The 25,016-nt window shown below is 47.0% G+C and overlaps 2 protein-coding genes across 2 annotated transcripts in view; both read left to right on the top strand.

Moving 5' to 3' along the window:
- The window catches only part of Pla2g15 (phospholipase A2, group XV), an 18,146-nt gene extending 15,293 nt beyond the window's left edge, over nucleotides 1–2,853 (top strand). Inside the window, exon 6 of the mRNA XM_013012603.1 lies at nucleotides 991–2,853. Within this exon, the coding sequence (XP_012868057.1) occupies nucleotides 991–1,502 (512 nt within the window). The 3' untranslated portion in view covers nucleotides 1,503–2,853. The remainder of the gene's footprint in view (nucleotides 1–990) is intronic.
- A 3,683-nt stretch (nucleotides 2,854–6,536) lies between these two features.
- Slc7a6 (solute carrier family 7 (amino acid transporter light chain, y+L system), member 6) overlaps nucleotides 6,537–25,016 on the top strand; it is a 39,732-nt gene continuing 21,252 nt past the window's right edge. The window contains exons 1-4 of the mRNA XM_013012668.1: nucleotides 6,537–6,599; nucleotides 10,635–10,782; nucleotides 12,123–12,193; nucleotides 19,568–20,272. Of these exons, the coding sequence (XP_012868122.1) occupies nucleotides 19,750–20,272 (523 nt within the window). The 5' untranslated portion in view covers nucleotides 6,537–6,599; nucleotides 10,635–10,782; nucleotides 12,123–12,193; nucleotides 19,568–19,749. The remainder of the gene's footprint in view (nucleotides 6,600–10,634; nucleotides 10,783–12,122; nucleotides 12,194–19,567; nucleotides 20,273–25,016) is intronic.

The raw sequence follows: 25,016 nt of genomic DNA on the forward strand, positions 1-25,016 counted from the left end.
CTCTGTGAGACTCTTATCTCCAACAAACCACCAGTAAACCAGAAGTGGCGCTGTGGCTCACGTGGTAGAGCGCTAGCCTTGAGCTGAAGTGCTGAGGGACAGTGCCTAGGCCCAGAGTTCAAGCCCCATGACCAATCCCCCCCAAAAAAATTTCAGAGAGTAAGACGAAAGAGGAATGTAGCATCTGGATGCTTCACCATAGCTCAGGCTGGTGCCCGCTGGCATGATGGCATACCAGAAGAGGGACCATTTGTGGATGAGGAGACATAAATCACTCGGCAATGGGTCCTGCTTAAAACCCTGATGAGGGACTGGGAAGGTGGCCTAGTGGTAGAGTGCTTGTTTTGCATGCATGAGGCCCTGGGTTCGATTCCTGAGCACTACATAAGCAGAAAAAAAAAGTCAGAAGTGGCGCTGTGGCTCTAGTGGTAGAGCGCTAGCCTTGAACTGAAGAGGTGAGGGACAGCGCCCTAGCCTAGAATTCAGGCCCCATGACCAACAAAACAAACAACAACAGCAAAAAACCCTGATGAGGTACTAAAAGAAACAGCAGGGGCCGGGCGCTGGTGGCTCACACCTGTAATCCTAGCCACTCAGGAGGCTGAGATCTGAGGATCTCAGTTCAAAGCCAGCCCCGGGCAGGAAAGTTCATGAAACTCTTATTTCCAATAAGCCACTAGAAAACTGGAAGTGGTGCTGTGACTCAAGCGGTAGAGCGCTCGCCTTGAGCTGAAGAGTGCAGGGACAGCACCCAGGCCCAGAGTTCAAGCCCCATGACTGCCAAAAAAAGAAAGAAACAGTAGGGCTTGGAAGTGTTCTTCCTAAATGGAGCCGAAATAAAGAGAAACAATATAAAGCAATGCAGATAGGAGTTATGATGATTGACAGTGTTGAGATTCTGGAGTGTTAACTAGGCTGCTGACTGGTAAACTTGCTGCTTAGTCAGTTTGCCCTGCTGGGCATAATCTGACCAGAGCCCTCTCCCTGCAGGAGATAACAATCGAATCCCTGTCATTGGGCCATTGAAGATCCGCGAGCAGCAGCGGTCTGCTGTGTCCACCAGCTGGCTGTTACCTTACAACTATACCTGGTCACCTGACAAGGTATTTGTGCATACACCCACAACCAACTATACACTGCGGGACTACCACCGGTTCTTCCAGGACATTGGCTTTGAAGATGGCTGGCTCATGCGGCAGGACACAGAAGGGCTGGTTGAAGCCATGGTGCCACCAGGTGTGCAGCTGCATTGCCTCTATGGGACTGGTGTGCCCACGCCAGAGTCTTTCTATTATGAGAACTTCCCCGACCGGGATCCGAAAATCTGCTTTGGTGATGGTGATGGGACTGTGAACTTGGAGAGCTCCCTACAGTGTCGATCTTGGCAGAATCGCCAGGAGCAGCAGGTGTCACTGCAGGAACTGCCTGGCAGCGAGCACATTGAAATGTTAGCCAACGCCACCACCCTGGCCTACCTAAAACGTGTGCTCCTTGGGCCTTGATTCCTGGGCCAGGCTCAAGTTACTGGATGGCTCAGCCACGGGGCTTCTCTTGGCCCACAAACTTAGCAGAGTTTGTGACTGACCATTCAAAGTCCTGGGTCTTGGACTGTGATGTGTCTGGGGGAAGTGTTCTTTCTTATCTTTCTGTGGCAGTGGGGAAGGAAGAAAAGAGTGTGGACTCGAGGGATCCTTGATAGAATGAAATGCTGTGACCTCACACTGGCTCAGCAGGGTGGGTTACTTGGCACCTGACCCCATTCCTCAATTTGGGGACTATGCAGTCCTGCTAACCCATGGACTTTCCTACATTTGTCCACTGGACCCTGGCCTTCTTGTGAGGGTTATTTTTGAGCTGTGGTCCTTGCTTGCAAAGGTTTCAGGTGATTCTTCCCATACACTGGCTTCTGGCCTACCACTGGTTGTGGGTGGCAGGAGCTGCTGGCTTCCTCGTGGCCTCTCTGCTGGACAGCCCAGTATTCCCCTGCAGGCAGGGTCAGTTTGGAGGTCTTCTCCGTGGTTCCCAGGTCTTGGGACATTCACTCCACTCCTACCTCTCATCTCCAGAAACAGCCTACTTATGGAATGGGCAGCAGTTCTGGTGGCTGTCTCTCAGGAGTCCTGATCTGTTTGGTTGTGTTATGGATTCCAGTATTAAAGCTGCCTCCTATGGCTCTGGCTCTGTGGTCCAAGGACAGCAGGACCCAGTGCTTTCTTCTTCTAGGTGCCTGTAAGAAAGGGAACTCAAAGCAACCACGATTGCTCAGAGCTATCCTGAGCTGTGTGCAAACCCCACCACCCTGCTGACCTCTGCCCTAGAGTCTTTCTAGTGCCCAGCTGGGCTGGCACAGTACTAAGAGATGATGGGACTCCTGCCAAGCACCTGTTTCCACTGAATGATATTTAACCTGCAGGGATTGGCCCTTTCAAGGGCCAGGATCCTAGAGCCCAGGGATGCTGCAGTTTCCCATGATAACAGGGAACTGCCTTAATGGAACTGACCATTCAAGGTTCTGGGTCTTAGGTTGTGAAGCATCTGGGGCAGTTTCTTATCTTTCCTCTATGGCAGTGAAAAGAAGAAGAAAAAAGTGGATCAAAGGACCCTTGATGGGAAGAATGGTGCTGATGGTGAAATTTCTGTGACCTCAAACTTGGGTCCAACCTTTAGGTTGGGGTTCCAGAGACACCTTCAGGCTGGACTCTGCCACTCTCCCACAGCATTTTTGTGGCACTGGATCTCCCCTGTTGTGCACATGTCCAACATCTGTCTCCCTTTGTTCCCAAGTGGGGGGTCCCACAGGGGACTCTGAACAGGCTGTACCTCGATTCTGGCAATAAAAGTATTCTGAATGCTGTAAGCTGCCCTGGGCTTCTCTGAGCATGAGGGGCGGGAGGTGGTGGAGGTCTAAGAGTGCTGGAGAGGTCGGTAATCAGGGCTGCACTGGGGTCTCAGCACTGGAACTCCGTCCTTGTCTACCTCCTTGGGCTTCATCCTCCTGGTCCAGTTTTTATTTGGGGGAAGAACTGAAATCTGGACCATCTCCCTTCTTGGTCAGCAGGTTCTACATACTTCAGAGGTGAGGTAAAGACAGTTCTGAAGGTCACCCTGGTTAGGCTTCCTAGCGCCTTCCCTCTCCAAGCTTACAAGTCTCTGAACCTAGAGTTTCCTTTTTCTTTCATTCTCTGTGTGTGTGTGTGTGTGTGTGTGTGTGTGCATGTGCATATGTGCGCGCGCTTGTGCATGCATGCATTCTGGTACTAGGAACTGGAACTTGGGGCTGAATGTTCTGAGTTTTTCCCTTTCAAAACTTGCATTCTATCATTTAGTCCCCTTTCAAAACTTGCATTCTATCATTTAGTCAGTTGTGGGGCTTGAACTCAGGACCTAGGTGCTGACCCTGACCTCTCATTAAAGGCTAGCTAGCACTCTTTGGGCCATGACTCCACTTCTGGTTTTCTGGTGGTTTATTGGAGATAAGAGTCTCATGGACTTTCCTGCCTAGGCTGGCTTTGAACCAAGGTCCTCAGATCTCAGCCTCCTAAGTAGCTAGGATTATAAGTGAGAGCTACCAGTAACTGGCCAGCCCCCACTCCCTTCTTTGTTATTATAAAGGTGAAGTACAGAGGAGTTAGTTACTTAAGTCAGGTAAAGAGAACATTTCTTTCTTTTTGTTGGTTGTAGGGCTTGAACTTAGAGCCTGAACTCTATCCCTGAGCTTTTTTTGCTCAAGGCTAGTGCTCTACCACTTTGAGCCACAGCACCACTTCCAGTTTTCTGGTGGTTCATTGGAGATAAAGTCTCATGGACTTTCCTGTCCAGGCTGGCTTCAAACTGTGATCCTTAGATCTCAGCCTCCTTACTGGCATGAGTCACTGACACCCAGCTTAAACCTAGAGTTTCTTTTCTTTTGTGCTAGTCATGGGGCTTGAACTCTGAGCCTAGGTCTGTCCCTGAGCTTTTGTGCTCAAAGATACTCTACCACTTGAGCTACAGTTCCACTTCTGGCTTGTTTGGTGTTTAACGGAGATAAGAGTCTCACAGACTTTCTTGCCTTGGGCTGGCTTTGAGCCATGATCCTCAGATTTCGGCCTTCTGAGTAGCTGAGATTGTGGGCACGGGCCATCGGTGCATGGCTAGAGCTTCTTTAAGATGTCACTGACTTGGAATTTTCACTTCATCTGCCTGCTACATGGCCTTCTTTGGGAAAGAATGTGGGAGAGGAAGAGACTACTCTGAAACTGATTTGGGCAGAGATAGAGAGCAGAGACCGCGACCAAAATATGGTACAATTGAAGATGGGCAAAGAGAGTCAGACAAGGTTGTATGCACAGGGATGGGGTCCCAGTAGGAAATTTGTAAGCCAGCCTGGCGGTAGGAACCCTGACTCCTGTCCTCCCATTGAGCCTGCCAGTCTGGACTCCAGACTTTAATTCAACATTGGCCACTAGAGGGCACCCTAAATCTTCCTACTGCCCCTGCTACAATGATGTGGTTAGGCTATACTTGGAAGAAATAGCCACGAGAAAGGGAGTCAGTCATGTGAGGCTGGTAGACACAAGTTTAGGCCCAGCTCTGGCCTCAGTGAAAGGAGGACAACACGAAGAGAAGTCTCATACTCGGACCTTGCCAGCCTGATACCCACTCATGCCAACGCTTGTGACACGGACGCTACCTGCCTGTTTCAGTCGCACTGCCACTTTCAGTTTCACAGGCGCAGAGTGTGGAGTCAGCAAACTTTAAGATCAGCAGACTTGTGTTCAAATCTTTGTTCTACCAGCTCCAACAAATAGCTTGGGATATGCCCTTGATCCCCCTGAGCCTCACTCCCCTCATCTGAAGATTGAGGACAAAGAAATGTGATCTGAAGGATGGTCCTGAAGAGCAAACACTGATGGTTATTGGGGGAACATCTGATTTAGTAATGTTTCACACATGGTGGATTTTCAGCTGATTGACTGATTTAACTATGAGATTGTAAAGAAACCTGGGAAGCTAGCGGCTGGTGGCTTACACCTGTAATCATAGCTACTCAGGAGACAGATCTGAAGATCATGGTTTGAAGCCAGTCCAGGCAGAAAAGTCTGTGAGACTCTTATCGCCAATATACTAAAAAAAAAAAAAAAAAAGCCAGATGTGGAGCTGTGGCTCATGTGGTAGGGTGCTAGTCTTAGCAAAAGAAACTCAAAATCAGTGCCCAGGCCCTGAGTTCAAGACCCACTATGGGCTAAAAAAAAAAATCTGGGGACCAGCAGGTTTTTTGTTTTTGTTTTTTGGTGCTGGTACAGGGCTTGAACTCTGGGCCTGGGTACCATCCCTTAGCTCTTTTGTTCATCAAGGCTGGTGCTTTTACTATTTGAGTCACAGCTTTACTTCCAGCTTGTGCTGGTTAACTGGAAATAAGTGTCTCATGGATTTTCCTGCCTGGACTAACTTCTGACCACCATCCCCAGATCTCAGCCTTCTGGGTAGCTAGGATTATCATTGTGAGCCCCTGACCCCAGGTTTTATGGCCAGTTGTGGCCAATGAGTGACAAGTGTCCCTTCTGCCCCCTCTGGAGGTAAAGTGTCAGACAATTGATCCATATATATGCTTCCCCTACACACACACACACACATACACACACACACACACTTTTGAAAGTGTTTTAGGCAAAGGACAGGATGAAGGTAGCACAAGAATGGGTCCCTAGATCTCTACGGAGGAGGATGGAAAGGTTATTTTTTTAGGAAATATGAAGCCAATGCAATTTGTATTTTAGAAGCATCCCTACTGTGGGATGGGTGCAGGAGCAGGTTAGAGATTTGTAGGCTATCGAGCTAGGGAGATGGGATGCAGGCTCTGGGGAGGGGGGAGGATGAAAAGCCAGGGTGCTGTCATTTTTGGCTTATGCGCTCTGTGGAGGGGACAAGGGTCTGAGTGTGATCTGAGACCAACCAGAGTGTGTGCAGCGTGGACACCCGTCAGGGCTGGAATCTAAGAGGGAGGGTGGAGGGGTCCATGCAGTCAAGAGACCCTAGACAGAGTGAGGAAGGGCAAGCAGAGGGAGAAGAGGAGGACTAGAGGGTACAGTAGGGGGCATCAGCAGGGCTAGGCAAGACCAGGACAGTGTCCCAGGAAGGTCTGGGGTGGCTAGGGGTGTCTGGGAGGTGCTGGGTGGTCTTCCTGGTGTCCCTGGGCAGTCCCTGGGTGGGGCAGGTGTGGGTAGGGAGCTTTGTGTGAACTTGTCCGGGGTCTCCCGGGCATGGGGCCCCGGCCCAGGACAGGTGTCCAGTCGAGTATCCTGATGCGGAGGTCGGTGACCCACCCGGTCCCGCTGGATCCACTGCAAGCCAGGGTCGCCCGACCATCTCTTCCCCCGGCCCGGCCTCCCATCTGTCCCCTGGGTCCCGGCCGCCCATCGGCCCCGCCTCGGCGTCCGGAAGCCCCTGGGGCCCAGAGCGGCTCGGCTCCCTCGCGGAGTCGGCTCCGGACGCGGCTCGCCGGGCAGCGATCGGGTGGCGGTGACGCGGGACCCGAGCAGGCGGGGCGGGGCGGGGCCTGAGCAGCCGCGGAGGCCGCGCTACGGAGCATCCTGGAGGAGGCGCCTGGCCACCGGGAGGTAACCGGCCGGGGCGGCGGGACGCCGGGGCGCTGGGCCGGGCTGGGGTCGGGCCTCTAAGCCTCCTGAGGAAGGCGGGGAGGGGGAGCCGAACGCTCGGAAGCCGCCGCCGCCGCCGCCGCCGCTGCGCGCGCGCGCGGGTGCTGGATGCGGGCCGGAAACGAGTGAGGGACGCGGCGGGGGCCGGGGACGCCAGAAGGGCGGGAGACCCGCAGGATGAGAAAGTGTGCGCGCGCGCGCGTGCGTGTGTGTGTGAGAGAGAGAACGCGCGCGCGCGCGCCGATGGTGGCTTTGTCACCGGCCGCGGCTGAGGTTTAGCGAAGGTCCTTGCCTTCCATCGCAGAGTAGAATCCACGGAGGGTGAGAAAACGTGGCAGAGCTTCACTGAGTAAACAGACAGACAGCAGACAGACAGACAGACACACTCTAGCGGAGTACCCGTGGTGCGTCCGCAGGGAGAGGCACAGCTCTTGGGGATTATGGGGGGGGCAGGGGGTCTGGCTGTACGAGTTACACGAAGCTGGGCGCTTTGTCTCTGCTCTGAGCACCCCTGGCATTATTTCTTTGACTTTCCTGGCTAAAAATGCCTCCAACAGATCCTGCCACAACGCGGATCGTTGTCCTTGAGCCCCTGAGGCGCCCTGCTAGCTGCCTTTTGGGGCAGGTGGCTTAAGTTTGACTTTTCTCAGGAAGACACACAAGTGTTCATTGTTGGGGGGCGAGGAATGCAGTCCTCAGGAAGGAACGCAAAGATGGCCCTTCTGTTATTTCTAAACACCCTAGTTCTGAGCTGCCTTCATTCACCAGGCCTCACTTGCCTGAAGTTATCCTGCTTCATTTCCCCCCAAAAGGACTTTTGTTCCCTTCATCTTCAGGGAAAGAATAGCTTTGCATTTCCTGTTTCCTGGTCGTACCTCATTTTCCCCCTAGGCTTCAGCTTTACTAGTGGGGGAGACCCTGAGTGTGTGTGTGGGGAGACTGTGTGTGAGGGGGGGAACTGTGTGTGAGGGGGGAGGGGGAGGGAGGTGGGGGTGGGGGTGGCTATTGAATGTGAGAGATCCTGAATTGGGAGAGGTGAAAGAGAGAGGGGAATAAAAATGGGTATGTGGGAGACTGGACTGGAGGAGACCCTGTATATGGGGGTGACCACGTGTGTGCGGAAGAGGAAACACCAGATTTGAATATGTGACTGACCAGGACTGAATATGTGAGACCCTGAGAGAGAGAGAGAGAGAGAATAAACTGGAGTGAAGGTGACTGTGGGGGGGACTGTAGTGTGAAAAAGGACTCATCTGGTGTGAGGGTCACTGAAAATGTGACCCCGAATGTGGGGAAGAACAGCGTGTGAGAGAAAGCCCGGGCAGTGAGGGTGACCCTGAATGTGAGCCACGTGTGTGAAAGAGGAAACACGTGGTGTGAGGGGACTGAGTGTGTTTGGGGAAAGGTGATTTGGGGTGGGGGGGAGAGCTTGTGTGTGAAAGAGGAAACACTGTCTTTTTCTTTTCTTTTCTTTTCTTTTTTGCTGCTCCTGTCACCGGATGGAGGTGAGGTTTAGTGAAGCTTCCCTTTAAATATAGAAACTCTTCACTTAGGGTTCTTGACTTCAATCATAGAATAAGAATAAGTCACAGTGGTAAGAAAACTTGGCAGAGCTTTATTGAGTACATAAACGAGGCAGACAGACAAAAAAGCAGACTGAAGGGCAGGGGCACACTCTGGCAGAGTATGGGTGCTCTCATAGGGAACATAGAGACACAAACACAGACACGTACACACACCCACCCACACAAGGAGAGACAGACATACACACATAAAGAGACAACCAGAGAGACACACATACAGCTCCTTGGACTGTTGGAGTATTTATAGGGTAAAGGCAGTGGGTCTGCCTTCAAGTTATGCAAAGCTAGGTTCTTTGTCTTTGCTCTAACCACACCTGGTGTGTTTCCACACCTGGTGTGTTTCCAGGTAAGAATGCATGTTGCCATAAAACAGGTCAGGTGCCCTGCTATCTGCATTTTGGGGCATCCTGTCAGTTAATCCTTGGGTGAGAAATGCATCCCTCAGTTGTCTCTCTTTGAAGCAAAAATAGCATTCTTAAGTTTCTAAGTATTTGAGTTGCATTCATCAGGCCTCCTTTTCTTAAGTTTATCCTGCTTGAACTCAGGGCTTGGGCTCTGTCACTGAGCTTCTTTTGCTCAAGGCTAGCACCTCTACCTCTTGAGCTCCACTTCTGGCTTTTTTTTATTATAGTTTAGTGGAGGTAAGAGTCTCAGATTTTCCTGCCTGGGCTGGCTTCAAACCATGATCCTTAGATCTCAGCCTCTGAGTAGCTAGGATTATACAGGTGAGTCACCAGTGCCCAGCTTTTCTTTCTCTCTTTTTTTTTCCTCTCTCTCTCTCACCCTCTCTTCCCCCCCCCAGGAGAGGGAGCACATGGCACTTGTCCCTATCCACTTAGTGGGAGGGTCTGGGGGCAGGAAGTAGGTGCTCAGGTAGATCTGGGCGGAGAGAGGGAGTGGCCAGCTGTAGGGCGGGAATTCTCGGGGCATAATGCTAACAATGGAAATTGAGTGTATGGGAGACCTTGAGTGTGCGGGAGACCACACGTGTGAAAGCGGAAAAAGAAAACAAAGGGTATGAGAGGACTGTGTGTGAGACCCTGAGTGAAGGCCATGGCCAGTGCGAGGGAGACAGAGTGGCCTTGAGTGAGAGTCTGACTACCATATTCTATAATGGTCAATAATTAGGAATCAGCATCTCATTTCATAGATGTCTTAGGGGAACTTCTCCTGGGCACTGGGCTATGTCCTTGGTGATACAGTTAAAAAGAATTCAGTCTCTGCCCTTGATCAGGGTGAAAAAACCTACTGCCATAGCCAGCTAATGTAACAGCATCATGGCAGAACGCAGCCAGACATCTGTTACCTTCTTTCTGGGATGCTGCTCCCCTGTTTGAAGATCTAGGAGCCGTGGACTTAAATCTGTAACTGCTTCCTAAGAGCCTTTTCACCTCTTTGCCTGTCCTTCAGGAAATGGCCCAGGCTGTCTATATTACTAAGGTCCCATTGTGATTGTACATGGATGGCTTTTGCTTCCTGACTGAAGTCTCAGACATTACATGACTTGTTATATTTGCTACTTCTTTCAAGCCTAGTTCCCAGTATCTCCCTCACCTGTACCTCCTTCCTTTATTTGGCTGTGGATGTATTTTTATTATAGACCAAAAAAGTGTATTCCAATTAAGTGACCTATCTTCCTGGAACTTATTTTTTTTTTTTTTTTGTTGGTCGTGGGGCTTAAACTCTATGCCTGGGCGCTGTCCCTCAGCTCTTCAGCTCAAGGCAGGTGCTCTACTTTATTAGCCACAGTGTCACTTCTGGTTTTCTGAGTGGTTTATTGGAGTCTCAAGGAGTTTCCAGCCTGGACTGACTTTGAACTGCGATTCTCAGATCTCAGTCTCCTGAGTAACTAAGATTATAGGCGTGAGGCACCAATGCCCAGCTTTTTTTTTTTTTTTTTAATGTTAGTTCTGGGGCTTGAACTCCGGACCTAGATGCTGTCCCTGAGCTCTTTTTGCTTAAGGCTGGTGCTCTACTACTTTGAGCCATAGACCCAATTCTGGTTTTGAGTGGTTAATTGGAGATAAAAGTCTTATTGTGACTTTTCTACTTCTACTCAGGCTGGCTTTTAACCATGATCCTCAGGTCTCAGCTTCCTGAGTAGTTAGGATTATATGTGTGAGCCATCAGCAGCCGGCTCCCTGGAACTTTTGGCAGAAGAAAATTCTACAAAAGTTAAGCAATGATGTGCTCATGAGCCACAAGGTCCTGGAACAACTAGCTGCCTTAACATGCATGATTTGAAATTTTCAAGCTCTTTCTGATATATTTGAGTTGATTACTTCAGTCATACGCCCTGTGGATATGATGGAACTCAGCAGTTGAGGGCTTATAAATTTAGATTTTACAAAGGGAAATGACCATTTTGCTGCTTACTAGATCCATTTTTTCTCTCTCTCTCTTTTTTTGGCAGGTTACACCTATTCTTTGTTGCAAATTAAATGGCCAAAACAGACAAGTGGAATTAGCCCTTGCTGTAGTGAATTCGTTTTCTTCTCAGAATTGACCCATTTATGATGAAGTGGCCTATAAGAGTGTGATTTTTACTTATTTGGTGGCAGGTGAGTATCATTGCTGTCTTTATTGACTCTTTTTGGCCTTTGTGATTTATAAAACTTATTAATCAGGCGCCAGTGGCTCACGCCTGTAATCCTAACTACTCAGGAGGCTGAGATCTAAGGATCACAATTCAAAGCCAGCCCAGGCAGGAAACTCCGTGAGACCCTTATGTCCAATTAACCACCAGAAAACCAGAAGTGGAGCTATGGCTTGGTAGAGCGCTTGCCTTGAGCTGAAGAGCTCAGGGACAGTGCCCAGGCCCAGGTTCAAGCCTCAAGACCAACCAAAAAACAAAGCAAAACAAAAAAACTTGTTATCTGCATATGAACACAACACTAGTAAAAATAGATGGCTTAAGCCAGCACTGGTGACTCACACCTATAGTTCTAGCTACTTAAGAGGCTGGGATCTGATGATGGAGGTTTGAAGCCAGCCCAGGTAGGAAAGTCCAGGAGATTCTTATCTCCAATTAATCATAGAAAAAGCCAAAGTGGCACTGTGGCTTAAATGGTAGAGTGCTTGCCTTGAGCAAAAGGAATTCAGGGACAGTGTCTAGGCCTAGTTCAAGCCTCAGTACCTGCAAAAGAAAAAAAAATAGCTTACATTAGTTATGTATCAGTATTAATGTTATATAACACTGTAATTTTATTGTTGTTCTTGTTATTATTATTTGTGGGTCCTGGGGCTTAAACTCAGGGTTTGGGCACTATTCCTGAGCCTCTTGTGCTCAAAGCTCAGGCTTTACCACTAGAGCCACAGCACCACTTCTGGCTTTTTCTGAGTAGTTTACTGAGATAAGAATCTCATGGACTTTCCTGCCTCAGCGGTTTTGAACCTTGATCCTCAGATCTCAGCCTCCTGAGTTGCTAGGATTAAGAAGTGGTCTACCAGTACTCAGCTCTGTAGTTTACAATGTACATTATTATTTGTGGTTGTAGGGCTTGAACTCAGGGCCTGGTGCTGTCCCTGAGTCTCTTTGTACTCAAGGTTAGCACTCTTACCACTTGAGCCACAGTGCCAAACCGGTTTTTGAGTGGTTAATTGGACGTAAGAGTCTCATGGGGATTTTTCTGCCTGGGCTGGCTTTGAACCACAATCCTCAGATCTCAGCCTCCTGAGTACTATATAAATATTATAATGTATAAATAAAGTATATCTTTAGATCTCTTCCTAAAGAGTACTTGCCAGAGTGAAAAAAAATTGCAAAGAGCTATTGTGACTACATTATAGTTTTGAATTCATTTGTATCAGTCACAAAGTGCTACCTATTCCTCAAAATAAATCCATAATCCAGCTTTCTTTTCTTATTTTTATTTCCTTTTTTTTTTCTTTTTAAATTGAGTCTTATACAGCTAAGACTACCCTCAAACTTAAGATTGTCCTGGTGTAATCTTCAGAGTGCTGGGATAATAGGTGAGTACTATTGTGCCCCTCTTTCTAGCTTTCTCTCTCCCTTTCTTTCTCCCTTTCTCTCTCCCTCCCTTCCTCCCTTCCTCCATTCCTTCCTTCCTTCCTTCTTTCCTTCCTTCCTCTGTGTGTGTGTGTGTGTGTGTATGTGTGAACTCAGGGCCTTGAGCTCTTACTTTAGATTTTTTTGGTTCAAATCTGATTCTCTACCACTTGAACTACACCTTGTTAGGTTTTTAAAAAGAGGTAGCCGAGTAAGAACAGCACCACGCACATGGTATTCAGGTAAAGGGTAGGTTTATTCAGTAGACCTGCTGGGACCAGGCCAGGTTGGCAGCTGGCAAAGAGGGCGTCTCCTCTGGTCCTGGGTTAGGCCTTATCTAGGGTAGGGGTGGGGAAAGGTGTGGCCAAGTAAAGGGAAGTGGGACCGGATAAGAGGAGGTGGCACCCGGTTGGAGAAAGGTGTGGCCACATCAGATCCATCTGTGATTTCACTGGATTCGGATGTGACCTCTTCCAGGTATCCCAGTTGCCTAGGTAACCCAGGTACTGGGCAGGGTCTGCTTGCCATCCAGGAATGGACCTTACACACCTCCAATTTCAACTTTTTACTTGTTAGAGATAAGAGTCTTTTGGATTTGTCAAAGTTGGTTTTGAACCTTGATCCTTAGATCTCAGCCTCCTAAATAGCTAGGATTACAGGCATGGGACACCCACACCAGGCTTTGAGTGACTGCCTGCCTGCCTGCCTGCCTGCCTTCCTTCCTTCCTTCTTTTTTTTTTTTTTTAGGTCCGGTTGTGGGACCTGAACTCTGGGCCTGGGCGCTGTCCCTCAGCTCTTCAGCTCAAGGCTAACCCTCTACCACTTGAGCCACAGTGCCACTTCCGGCTTTTTCCTTTGTGCTTATGTGGTGCTGAGGAATAGAACCCAGGGCTTCATGCATGCAAGGCAAGCGCTCTACCACTGAGCCACCTTCCCAGCCCCTTCTTTCTTTTTTTTTTTTTTGTGATAAGGTCTTATAGCCCAGGCTGGCCTCAAGCTATACACAAGCTGTATAAGTCGTTAATCACAGTTTATCTTTAAATAATATTACATTGCTTCACATGTAATAAAAGAACCTTACAACAGCATTCTCTCAAGTCTTCCTATTCTTTGTGGTATTGGTACTATTTTTTCCTTTAAGTATCAGTTGTATTTTAAAGCAGTTAAAGACACATAATAGTGTTTAGTGATTTTTTTTTTTTTTTGCCAGTCCTAGGGCTTGAACTCAGGGCCTGGGCACTGTCTCTGAGTTTCTTTTGCTCAAGGCTAGCACTCTACTACTTGAGGCACAGTACCACTTCTGGCTTCTCTGTTTATGTGGTACTGAGATGTCGACTCTAAGGCTCCATGCATGCTAGGCAAGCACTTTACCACTGACCTCCCAGCTCTACATAATGTTTTATATTTACCTTGGACCATTTGATATTGTCCTATATCTCTTAAATATTGTGTCCTGTTTTACTTTTGCTTTTTTCCATTTTGTTTTATTTATTTTTATTTATTTATTTATTTATTTTGGGTCTGGTCCTGGGGCCTGAACTCTGGGCCTGGGCGCTGTCCCTCAGCTCTTCAGCTCAAGGCTAGCGCTCTACCACTTGAGCCACAGCGCCACTTCTGGCTTTTTTCTTATGTGGTGCTGAGGAATCGAACCCAGGGCCTCAGGCATGTAAGGCAAGTGCTCTACCACTGAGCCAACTTCCCAGCCCTCTTTTCTTTTTTCTTATGTGGTGCTAAGGAATCAAACCCAGGGCCTCATGCATGCAAGGCAAGCTATACCACTGAGCCACCTTCCCAGCCCCTCCATTTTGTTTTAAATAGTTTTCTTCTGCTAAAATTCCACATTTTTTCCCCACCTTACTTTTAATGTACTAATTATAGTTATTTTATTTCTAATTTTTGGATGTTGTTGGGATTGAAAAAGAACGTTTTATTAGACGAGGATCTTGTTATGTTGCTTAGGTTGGTTTCAAGCTCCTGGCTCAAGCAAATCCTCCACCTCAGCCTTGTTAAGTACCTGAGACCACAAGTGTGCAACACAGGTCTTGACTCCTCATTAAAAAAAATTTTTTTTTGTTATCTTCCTTCCTTCCATCCATCCTTCCTTTCTTTCTTTTTTTTTTGTCGGTCATAGATCTTGAACTCTGGGCCTGGCCGCTGTCCCTGCGCTCTTCAGCTCAAGGTGAGCACCCTACCTCTTGAGCCACAACGCCACTTCCAGTTTTCTGGTGGTTTATTGGAGATAAGAATCTCACAGAGGAAGTAGTGCTGTGGCTCAAGTGGTAGAGTGCTCACCTTGAGCTGAAGAGCTGAGGGACAGCGCCCAGGCCCAGAGTTCAAGCCCTGCAACTGACCAAAAAAAAAAAAAAGAAAAGAAACAAGACTTTGGGGCTGGGAAGGTGGCTCAGTGGTAGAGTGCTTGCCTTGCATGCATGAGGCCCTGGGTTCCATTCCTAAGTACCACATAAGCAGAAAAAGCCAGAAGTGGCGTTGTAGCTCAAGTGGTAGAGTGCTAGCCTTGAACTAAAGAGCTGAGGGACAGCGCCCAGGCCGAGTTCAGGCCCCACGAACAACAACAACAACACCAAAAAAACAAAAAGAATCTCACAGACTTTCCTGCCTGGGCTGGCTTTGAACCAAGATCCTCAGATCTCAGCCTCCTGAGTAGGTAGGATTACAGGTGTGAGCCACTGGCACCTGGCTTACCTTGCCTCTTGATAGTAGTTTTCTCTCTGTGTGTGTGTGTACTATTGCTTGTAACAGGTTATTGAATGCTGGACTTTGTATATAGAACAGAAGACTGAGCTATCTATTCATTCTGGGGAATAAATTCTTTTGTTAGTTTGTTGGTTAGGGAGTTTGAGCCCATGAGAAGAGTTCTGTTTGGGTTTTGTTGTTGCTGTGGTTACCTTAGGTAAACCTTGCTTCAGATCCCTCTTGTAATTCCTTTATAACCCTCTTGGGTTTAGGGTTGCTTTGCTTTGCTTGGGGGAAGACTTTTTCTCAGTGTTTATACTCTGCCCTTGGCTTTAGTTCTTTTCCATGCACAGTCTACCACACTCTGGCAGGCTGCCATTGGTTATTCCTGGATGCTTGCCAACATGATGGTGGGGAGCCGAGAAGTTCTCTCTGGTTCAGCCTCAGTCTTGGGAAGTTTTCTTGAGTCTTCAGGGTAGAACTTTTTGGGTGATTCTCTCTCCTAGATAGAAGATACCTCTAATGGTCTTGAGCAGAATTTCCTGCCTCTTCCCACCTTTCCACTCTCCCAAACATAAAGGGTTTGTCCAATTTTCTCTGGTTATGTTCTTTTACCCTGTTCTAGTGACAGAGTTTGCTAATATTTTTTCAGGGCTTTGTAATTTTTTGTTCTTTAAAGGAGAAGGGTTTGGGCAGACCTTTGCATTTTCTTCTTCCAGGGCCAGCACTACTGAGGAGGATTTTTTTCTTGTTTCCTGCCCAGTGTTTCCTGTGAGTAACTACTGAGTCTGTGGAGAAAAACCTCAGTGTCTGTGGTTTTTGTTAACCTGAACCTGACCTTTAGTAGCTTATTAAAATTGCACTTGAATTCTTACCCACCTCTATGGTAGTCTTTTACCTAGTGCCATGAGAAAGCCAAACCTTGCATTTCTTTCTCCTTGAGGGTGCCTGTGTTTCCTTCTTTTGTTTTTCTTTTTTTCTTTTGCTGCCTTGAACTCAGGGCCTTTTGTTTATTTGACTTGTTTGTTATGTTGGCATTCTACCACTTGAGCCATGTCTCTAGCTTGTTTGTTGTTTTTTTTTTTTGGTCGGTCATGGGGCTTGAACTCTGGGCTTGGGCACTGTTCCTGCACTCCTCAGCTCAAGGTGAGTGCTCTACCACTTGAGCCACAGTATCATTTCCAGTTTTCTGAGTGGTTTATTGGAGATAAGAATCTCATGGACTTTCCTGCTTGGGCTGGCTTTGAACCACAATCCTCAGATCTCAGTCTCCTGAGTAGCTAGGATTACAGGCGTGAGCCACCTGTGCCCTGCTCTAGCTTGGTTTTTGCTAGTTAGTTTGGAAATGGAGTCTTGTGGACTCTTCTGTCCCCAACTGGTTTTGAACTTCAATCTTAGGGATCTCATCCCCAATAAGTAACTAGGATTACAGGCATGAGCCACTGGTACGTTATACTTTACATATATTTTATACTGTATTTAATCTTCTAGTGAAATGAACTTTTAACTCTTTTCTTTCCTCTAATTCTTCCGTGCTTCCAGAATTTGTCTCCCAGCAACATTAACCCTGGTAAGGAACAGTTCACATTTTATCATAGTTTCATGTTGTCCAATTTAATGTAAAAGGTCAGTACAGTGGCTGGGAAGGTGGCTTAGTGGTAGAGTGCTTGCCTAGCATGCATGAAACCCTGGGTTTGATTCCTTAGTACCACATACACAGAAAAAGCCAGAAGTGGTGCCATGGCTCAAGTGGTAAGAGTGCTAGCCTTGAGCAAAAGAAGCTCAGAGATAGTGCCCAGGCCCTGAGTTCAAGCCCTAGGTGAAGCCGGGTGCTGGTGGCTCACACCTGTAATCCTAGCTACTCAGGAGGCTGAGATCTGTGAATCATAGTTCAAAGCCAGCCTCAGCAGGAAAATCCATGAGACTCTTTATCTCCAACAAACCACTAGAAAACCGGAAGTGATGCAAACTGGGAAGAGCCGAGGTCAGAGAAAGGTGGGATCTAGCTAGCTTGTGATCTCATGTCTTTCTACAAGGACATGGTCTACTTTTCTGTGTTCTCAGCACAGAGTCATACGATGTAGGTGCTTGGCACCTGTCTCTGCTTGTGGAGTTTAAATATAGAGGAAAGGTGTGGAGTTGTGTGACCAAGCTATTGTGGGACTTGGCTGTTTGGCCTTAGGGAACTTGCTAGTGTTATATCACCTGCTGCTCTTGTTGTCAAAGAACAATTTTAATTACTTTGGCCTAGTGGTAACCACTTTATCAAATGAGGAGAAAGAATCCTCAGTTGCTCTTACTTAGGACTCCTGGGCTGGAGGAGGAATCTTTTCTAAACTTTAGCAAGAGCCTTGTTTCTCATATAGATAAGAAGTCTGCATGTCCAAGACTGCCACTGCGCAGTGTATCAGACAGCTGTAAACAAATTACACGTGAGATGAAGGAATCGCTGACCTCCCCCATCTAAGGTCTGAGAGAAGTAGGGAAGTTGGAGTGGCCACTTGGGCCACTGTGTTGAGTTAGGTAGAAAAAGGCAATCTAGATCTCTTTGCATATGACTCAACGTGAGAATGAATAAACAGTTAGGGAGCTGGTTACTGGATTTGTTCCCACAGATGCCTGAGCTCACCTGACAGGACATGTGAATACAAATATACTTCCACATGCCTGCACAGAGAAACCTGCATGGCTTGAGCCCAGCCTCATCTAAGCAGGTGTAAATAGACTCAGCTCTCCTGGGACCAGGGAAGGCTACCAGTGTTCCAGTGGAGTTTTGTCATGGGGCTTGAACTCCTGGCTTGGGCGCTGTCCTTGTGCTCTTCAGCTCAAGGCAAATGCTCTACCCCTTGAGCCACAGCGCCACTTCCGGTTTTCTAGTGGTTTATTGGAGATAAGAGTCTCATGGACTTTCCTGCATGGGCTGGTTTTGAACCGTGATCCTCAGATCCTTAGATCTCAGATCTCTAGGATTACAGGTGTGAGCCACCGGCGCTCAGCCCCAGTGGAGTGTTTTTCACTTGGGTTGAGGTTCAGACTCTGGAAGGGTATTCAGTACATGTAAAGCAGGAATTTTGGGTGGGGGGCTGTGGAGATCAGAGTTTTCAAGAACTACTCACTCTCGGGGCTGGGAAGGTGGCTCAGTGGTAGAGCGCTTGCCTTGCATGCATGAGGCCCTGGATTCGATTCCTCAGCACCACATAAGCAAAAAGAAAAAAGCCAGAAGTGGCGCTGTGGCTCAAGTGGTAGAGCGCTAGCCTTGAGCTGAAGAGCTGAGGGACAGCGCCCAGGCCCAGAGTTCAGGCCCCACTACCGGACCCTCCCCCCCAAAAAAAGAACTATTCACTCTCAAGTGACAGAAGCTCTGAACTTGTTCTGAGCTCTCTGAGATCAGAATCGGGGACATATATCTTTGGTGAGTAGAGAAGAGGATTCTGGGAATATTGATGTATTGATCACATTCTTATTCCTGGAAGGTATCCCTTTGACTGTCAAGGAGTGACTCCTGGGTGAGACTCACACAGCTCACCATATTCCTTTCTCCAGAAGATGAGATGGGTTTGATGAGTCTGATACATAGGAAGGAACTGAGGGAGAAAGCCACAATGGGATATAGGGTCAAGAAAGTTCTTGTCTTCCTCTGACAGATTTTGGATCCTTCATGGGTAGATTACTGTGGGATCTAACTTTCTTGAGGTTTCTAGATTAACCTCCCATCCAAAGGTGGCAGGTTTGTGTCTGCCATCTCCCTACAGTGTGCTTTCCAATGCCTATGCTTTCCAATATCTATGGCCAAGAGAAGCCTGTGGCTTTGGTTGGGTTCTGGAGTAGTGTTGTGGGAGAATCTCTTTGTAGCCCAGGGTAATAGTGAGGAGTGTGCTGATGAAGACTGAAACAAATGAGACCATAACGACTTAGTCTCAGATTAGGATACCCTGTGGATGTCCTTTCTCCTTCTTTTCTTATTCTGTAATCTTCTTTCTTTTGGGTATTTGGGCAAAGTATTGGTTGTGCTAGAACAATGTGGAGAGTAAAATAGGTGTGTGAGTGTGTGACATTTGGCTATGCATTTTCATAGAGGACCTCCTTTTGGTCATCTCTGTAATAGTGATATGATATATATTCTTTTCTTCCTTTCTTTCTTTTTTGTCAGTCATGGGGCTTGAACTCAGGGCCTGGGTGCTGAGCTCTTTTTGCTCAAGGGTAGCGCCCTGCCACTTTGTACAATAGCACTACTTCCAGTTTTCTGGTGGTTAGCGATAAGAGTCTCATGGAGTTTCCAGTCCGGGTTAGCTTTGAACTCTAATCCTCAGATCTCAGCCTCCTGAGGAGCTAGAATTATTGGCGTGAACCACTAGCACCCAGCATGACATGATTCTTATTAGAAATTCTCACCAGATCATGCCTTACCTCTGTTTTTTTTTTTTTGCTAGTACTGGGGCTTGAACTCTGAGCTTGGGCACTGTCCCTGAGCTTCTTTTGCTCAAAGCTAGCACTCTACCACTTGTCACAGTGCCACTTCTGGCTTTTTCTGCTTATGTAGTACTGAAGAATCAAACCCAGAGCTTCATGCATGCTAGGCACTCTACCACTAAGCCACCTTCCCAGCCCAGATCATGACTTAAATCATTATATTTTTTTTCCAGGAGCAGTGGAGATCTGCCTGCCTTCATTTTCCCTGTGCCTTGAAGTGGGAACTGAGGCATATTGATTACATGTGTGGCAAGCTATCCCTAAGGAGACCCCTCACCAGCAACTGACTTAGACTGGACATACTAGTTTTCTTTGCCAGGCCACAGAAAATACAAGCATATAGTAACCATTTGCTATGGAAGCCCGGGAGCATGGGGGACCTGCCCCTACCTACCACCTCCTCACCTCAGCTAGCCAGCCCAGGATGGAAGAGGATGTCAGCTTGCCATCTAGAGAGAACTCAGAAACTGTGCAGCTGAAGAAGGAAATCTCCTTGCTGAATGGGATCAGCCTGGTGGTGGGCAACATGATTGGCTCAGGGATCTTTGTCTCACCCAAAGGAGTATTGGCACACACGGCCTCCTATGGCTTGTCACTAGTTGTCTGGTCCATTGGTGGACTCTTCTCTGTTGTGGGTGCCCTTTGCTATGCAGAGCTGGGGACCACCATTACCAAGTCAGGGGCTAGCTATGCTTATATTCTAGAGGCCTTTGGGGGCTTCATTGCCTTCATCCGCCTGTGGGCCTCACTGCTAATTGTTGAGCCCACCAGTCAGGCCATCATCGCCATCACCTTTGCCAACTACATCATCCAGCCCTCCTTCCCCACGTGTGATCCCCCCTATGTGGCCTGCCGTCTTCTTGCTGCTGCCTGCATCTGTAAGTATGAGGGCTGGGTGTAGGAGAAAGTGAGGAGGGGTAGGATGCTGTGATAATTGTGTGGGTGTCATTTATTTGAAGAGCATGCTTTTGTTCTTTTGGGAGGAGGGAGCTGTCTTACTGTTTGAAGATGTCATTTCACCAAAGTTGTTTGGTCTTGAGAGAGAAATAAGCATAAAGGATGGGGAAGGGAGAAGTCTGAATCTGTTCGTGGCTGTCCCTGAAATCTGTTCCCTACTCTGTGTGACAAATTGGTACACAGCTCATATATGTTTTGTCATGTTTTTAGTTAGATTTGTTTTGTGTTTTCTCTCTGTGTGTGTGTGTGTGTGTGTGTGTGTGTGTGTTGGTTCTGGGATTTGAACTCAGGACCTGGGCACCCTCCCTGAGGTATTTTTCTCAAGGCTAGAGTTATACCATTTTGAGCCACAGCATCACTTCTGGTTTTTTGGTGGTTAATTGGAGATAAGAGTCTCACAGATTATCCTGCCTAGGTTGACTTTGAACTTCAATCTTCAGATCTCAGCTTACTAAGCTGTTTAGATTAAAGGTCTGAGCCACCAGTGCCTGACTTAGGGTGTGTGTGTGTGTGTGTGTGTGTGTGTGTGTGTGTGTGTGTGTGTGCGTGTGTGCGTGTGTGTGTGTGCGTGTGCATTTGTCGATCATGGGGCTCTACCACTTTGAGCCACAGCTCTACTTTGGCTTTTGAGTGGTTAATTGTAGATAAGAGTCTCAGGGAACTTTTCTGCCTGGGCTGACTTGGAGCCCTGATCCTCAGGTATCAGCCTCTTGAATAGCTAGGATTATAGGCAGGAGCCACTGGTGACTGGCTAGTCAGTGTTTTGATTGGTGCCAGTATCATTACTTATAACTTAGCAAAGAAAAAATAATAATGTTGAGACTTTTATTCTGCTGAAAAGAACAAGTAGAGGTGGGGTGATGGTGGGGTGGTGGAGGTAGTAGTGTTTTACCTCCAAGCTATTCGTCATAAGCCTGTTTAAAGGCATCAGTGAGGAAGTAGACTTCTCTAGACTATGGGGGTCTGGAGGGGGGCAGTTCTAAAGCTTTATGCCTTAACTTACAGGACCCTTCTTTCCTGTCACTGTCATTCTTTGTGTTCTATTCTAAGCAGCAGGCAGCATACCAAAATGGCTTTTATCCATTGATGTTTCAGATTTCTTTAAGCTTAATTTGTAAACAAGCTCTTCAAAAAAAGAACAGCCAGTAAGAGGAAGGTAGCTTCCATACCACATTTAGTCTTCTGGTAACAGCCTGAGAGATTCCAGTAGATCCCTATTTTCCTTTCCCTCTTATGAGGTAGAAAAGAGAGTTTCTAGGTGAAATGACAAAAAGGAGAGATTACTGTGAATTTAATCTAGCCATGCAGAACTAGTGCTTAAGTGAGCCTAGAATTCCCTGTATTCCTTAGCACTGTGTTGCCAGAGGCACTTGATTATACTGTTCGCTTTTTATCTCTGCTTGCAAAAACTTTGGCTGCACATATAGTTTATCCACAAGACTAAAAATAGACGGAGGGAGCCGGGCACTGGTGGCTCACCTGTAATCCTAGCTACTCAGGAGGCTGAGATCTGAGGATCGAGGTTCAAAGCCAGCCAGGGGAAGAAAGTCTGTGAGACTCTTATCTCCAATAAACTACTCAGAAAAAACCCAAAGTAGCATTATGGCTCAAGTTGTAGAGCACTAGCTTTGAGCACAAAGAGGCTTAGGGACAGTGCCTAGGCCCTGAGTTCAAGCCCCAGGACCAGCAAAAAAAAATAAACTGATGGTACTTTAGAGTTAGCAATAAAGAATTGTTTATTATTATTATTATTCCAATCCTGGGGCTTTACTACTAAGCCACATTTCCCAGCCCAATAACTGTACATTATACTATGCCTCTTGACTTTAAGGATTTAAAAAAATATGCAAAAAGTGAAAGGGAAACAAATAATCCTGGAAGGAAGAAGAAAAGTGTGTGGATAGCTAGGTGTCTCATGGGCTTTGGCCAGTGTGATTCTAGTCTCACTAAATGCTTAAAAGGAAACTAATCTTGTGATGATGATAGAATATGTACATCAAGGTATTGGAGGTGTGGTTCAGTTGGTAGAGCACTAGTCAGTGAATGAAAGTGGCAAGTACTGAGTTTGAGTCCCTGTCTTGGGCCTAAAAAGATATGTTCATCAAGGAGAAAACTTAAATACTCTCAAATCTACCTAAGATGAGTGTGGGGGGGGAAATGATGGTGGCTTCATGCATGCGAGGCAAGCACTCTACCACTAAGCCACATTCCCAGCCCCAACTTTTTTTTTTTTGGTCAGTCTTTTGTTATGGGGGAATGAACCCTGGACATTGTACTTGCTAGGCAAGCGCTTTGCCACTGAGTTGCTCTGCTTTATTTATTTATTTATTTTTTGTTGTTGTTTTGGGTCCGGTTGTGGGGCCTGAACTCTGGGCCTGGGCGCTGTCCCTCAGCTCTTCAGCTCAAGGCTAGCGCTCTACCACTTGAGCCACAATGCCACTTCCTTCTTTTTTCTTTTTGCTTATGTGGTGCTGAGGAATCGAACCCAGGGCCTCAGGCTTGCAAGGCAAGCGCTCTACCACTGAGCCATCTTCCCAGCCCCTTGCTTTATTTTTTTTGTGGTTACAGTACTATGGCTTGAACTAAGGGCCTTGTGCTTTGTGCTCTGGCTTCCTTTCTTGCTCATGGATGGTCTTCTACTACTTGAGCCGTATCTTCAATGCTTTATACTGGTTTTTAATTTTATTGTTTTTTATTTATTTTTGTAGGTACTAGTGCTTTAATTCAGGATCTTGTACTCTCTTGTGACATGACTGGTGTTCTACTGCTCCAGCCCAGTTTTTTTTTTTTTTTCTAGTTAATTAGAGATAGTGTCTCAGGGCTTTTCTGCTCAGGCTGAACTTCAGTCTTCAGATCTCAGCCCCCTGAATAGCTAGAATTTCAGACTTGAGCCACTGGCTCAGGGGTCTTCTGGTTTTGTGTGTGTGTGTGTGTGTGTGTGTATGTATGTGTGTGTCATTTGAACTTAGGGCCTAAGTGCTGTCCCTGAGCTCTTTTTCCCTTAAGACTAGTGCTCACTTGAGCCATAGTGCTACTTCTGAGTTTTGCGTGGTTAATTGGAGATAAGAGTCCCTGGCTGGCATTGAACTGCAATCCTCAAATCTTAGCCTCCTGAATAGCTGGGATTATAGGTGTGAGCCACTGGTGCTTAGCTGATATTCTTCTTCTTAAATATAGTACACCACTCTACCCCTACTCTTATTTCATGAAATGTTCTTCAAGAGCAATATTTTAAAGTTCTTTTCTGCCTGGACTGGCTTTGAGCCAAGATCCTCCAGATCCCATCTTCCTGAGTAACTAGAATTATAGATGTGATCCACTGTCATCTTGCTAAAATGAGATTTCAGATTGCTGCCTAGCTGAAAAGATTGTTATGAGGAATAACTGAATCAATATGTATATAAGTGCTTCTTCCTATCTGATACATACTAAGTGCTTTATAATGTTATTTTTATAAATAATGCTGTTGTGATGATCTATGCATATAAATTATTCTAGAATATCTGCATATTTCTTAGGATAAAATTAAACAAGGGGAATCCTTGTGTCCAAGGGGATAAAGACACTCAAATCAAAGGACACGGATGTGTATGATTTTTTATTTGTTGATCATGGGGCTTGAACTCAGGGCCTGGATGCTGTCCCTGAGCCTCTTTGTGCTCAAGGCTAGTACAAGGATACCACTTGAGCCACAGTGCCACTTCTGGCTTTTTCTTTCTTTCTTTCTTTTTTGTCAGTCGTGGGGCTTGAACTCTGGGCCTGGGCGCTGTCCCTCAGCTTTCAGCTCAAGGCGAGCGCTCTACCACTTGAGCTACAGTGCCACTTCTGGTTTTCTGGTGGTTTATTGGAGATAGGAGTCTCACGGTCTTTCCTGCCCTGGCTGGCTTCAAATTGTGATCCTCAGATCTCAATCTCCTGAGGAGCTAGGATTATAGGTGTGAACCACTGGCACCTTGTGCATATGATTCTTTTTATTTTCCCCTTTTCTTTATTTTTTGTCAATCATGGGGCTTGAACTCTGGGCCTGGGTGCTGTCCCTGAGCTCTTCAGTTCAAGGTGAGTGCTCTACCACTTAAGCCACAGCACCACTTCTGGTTTTCTGATGGTTAATTGGAGATAAAAGTCTCATGGTCTTTCCTGCTGGCTTTGAACCATGATCCTCAGATCTCAGCCTCCTGAGTAGCTAGGATTACAGGCATCAGCCACTGGTGCCCAGCTTGGCTGATTTTTAACAAATAAGAAATTTAATTTAATTTTCATTTGTTAAACCCTTTTTACTTGGTGGTGGTGGTGGTGGTGGTGGTGTGTGTGTGTGTGTGTTGGTCCTGGGGCTTGAATTCAGGGCCTGGGACTGTCCCTGAGCTTTTTTTGCTCAAGGACTCTACCATTTTTTTGCTCAAGGACTCTATCATTTGAGCCACAGTTTTGGCCTTTGGGTGGTTAAGTGGAGATGAGTTTCATGAACTTTTCCTGCCCAGGCTGGCTTTGTACTATGATCCTCCTGAGTAGCAAGGATTACAGGTGTGAGCCACTGATTGGTATCTAGCTCTAGCTCTACTTTCTCTTCATTTCCTTCTTTCTTTGTTTCTTTCTTTCTTTTTCTTTCTTTCTTTCTTTCTTTCTTCCTTCCTTCCTTCCTTCCCTCCCTCCCTCCCTCCCTCCCTC

This window comes from Dipodomys ordii, unplaced genomic scaffold (genome assembly GCF_000151885.1).
Source record: "Dipodomys ordii isolate 6190 unplaced genomic scaffold, Dord_2.0 Scaffold18, whole genome shotgun sequence".
Lineage (NCBI taxonomy): Eukaryota > Metazoa > Chordata > Mammalia > Rodentia > Heteromyidae > Dipodomys > Dipodomys ordii.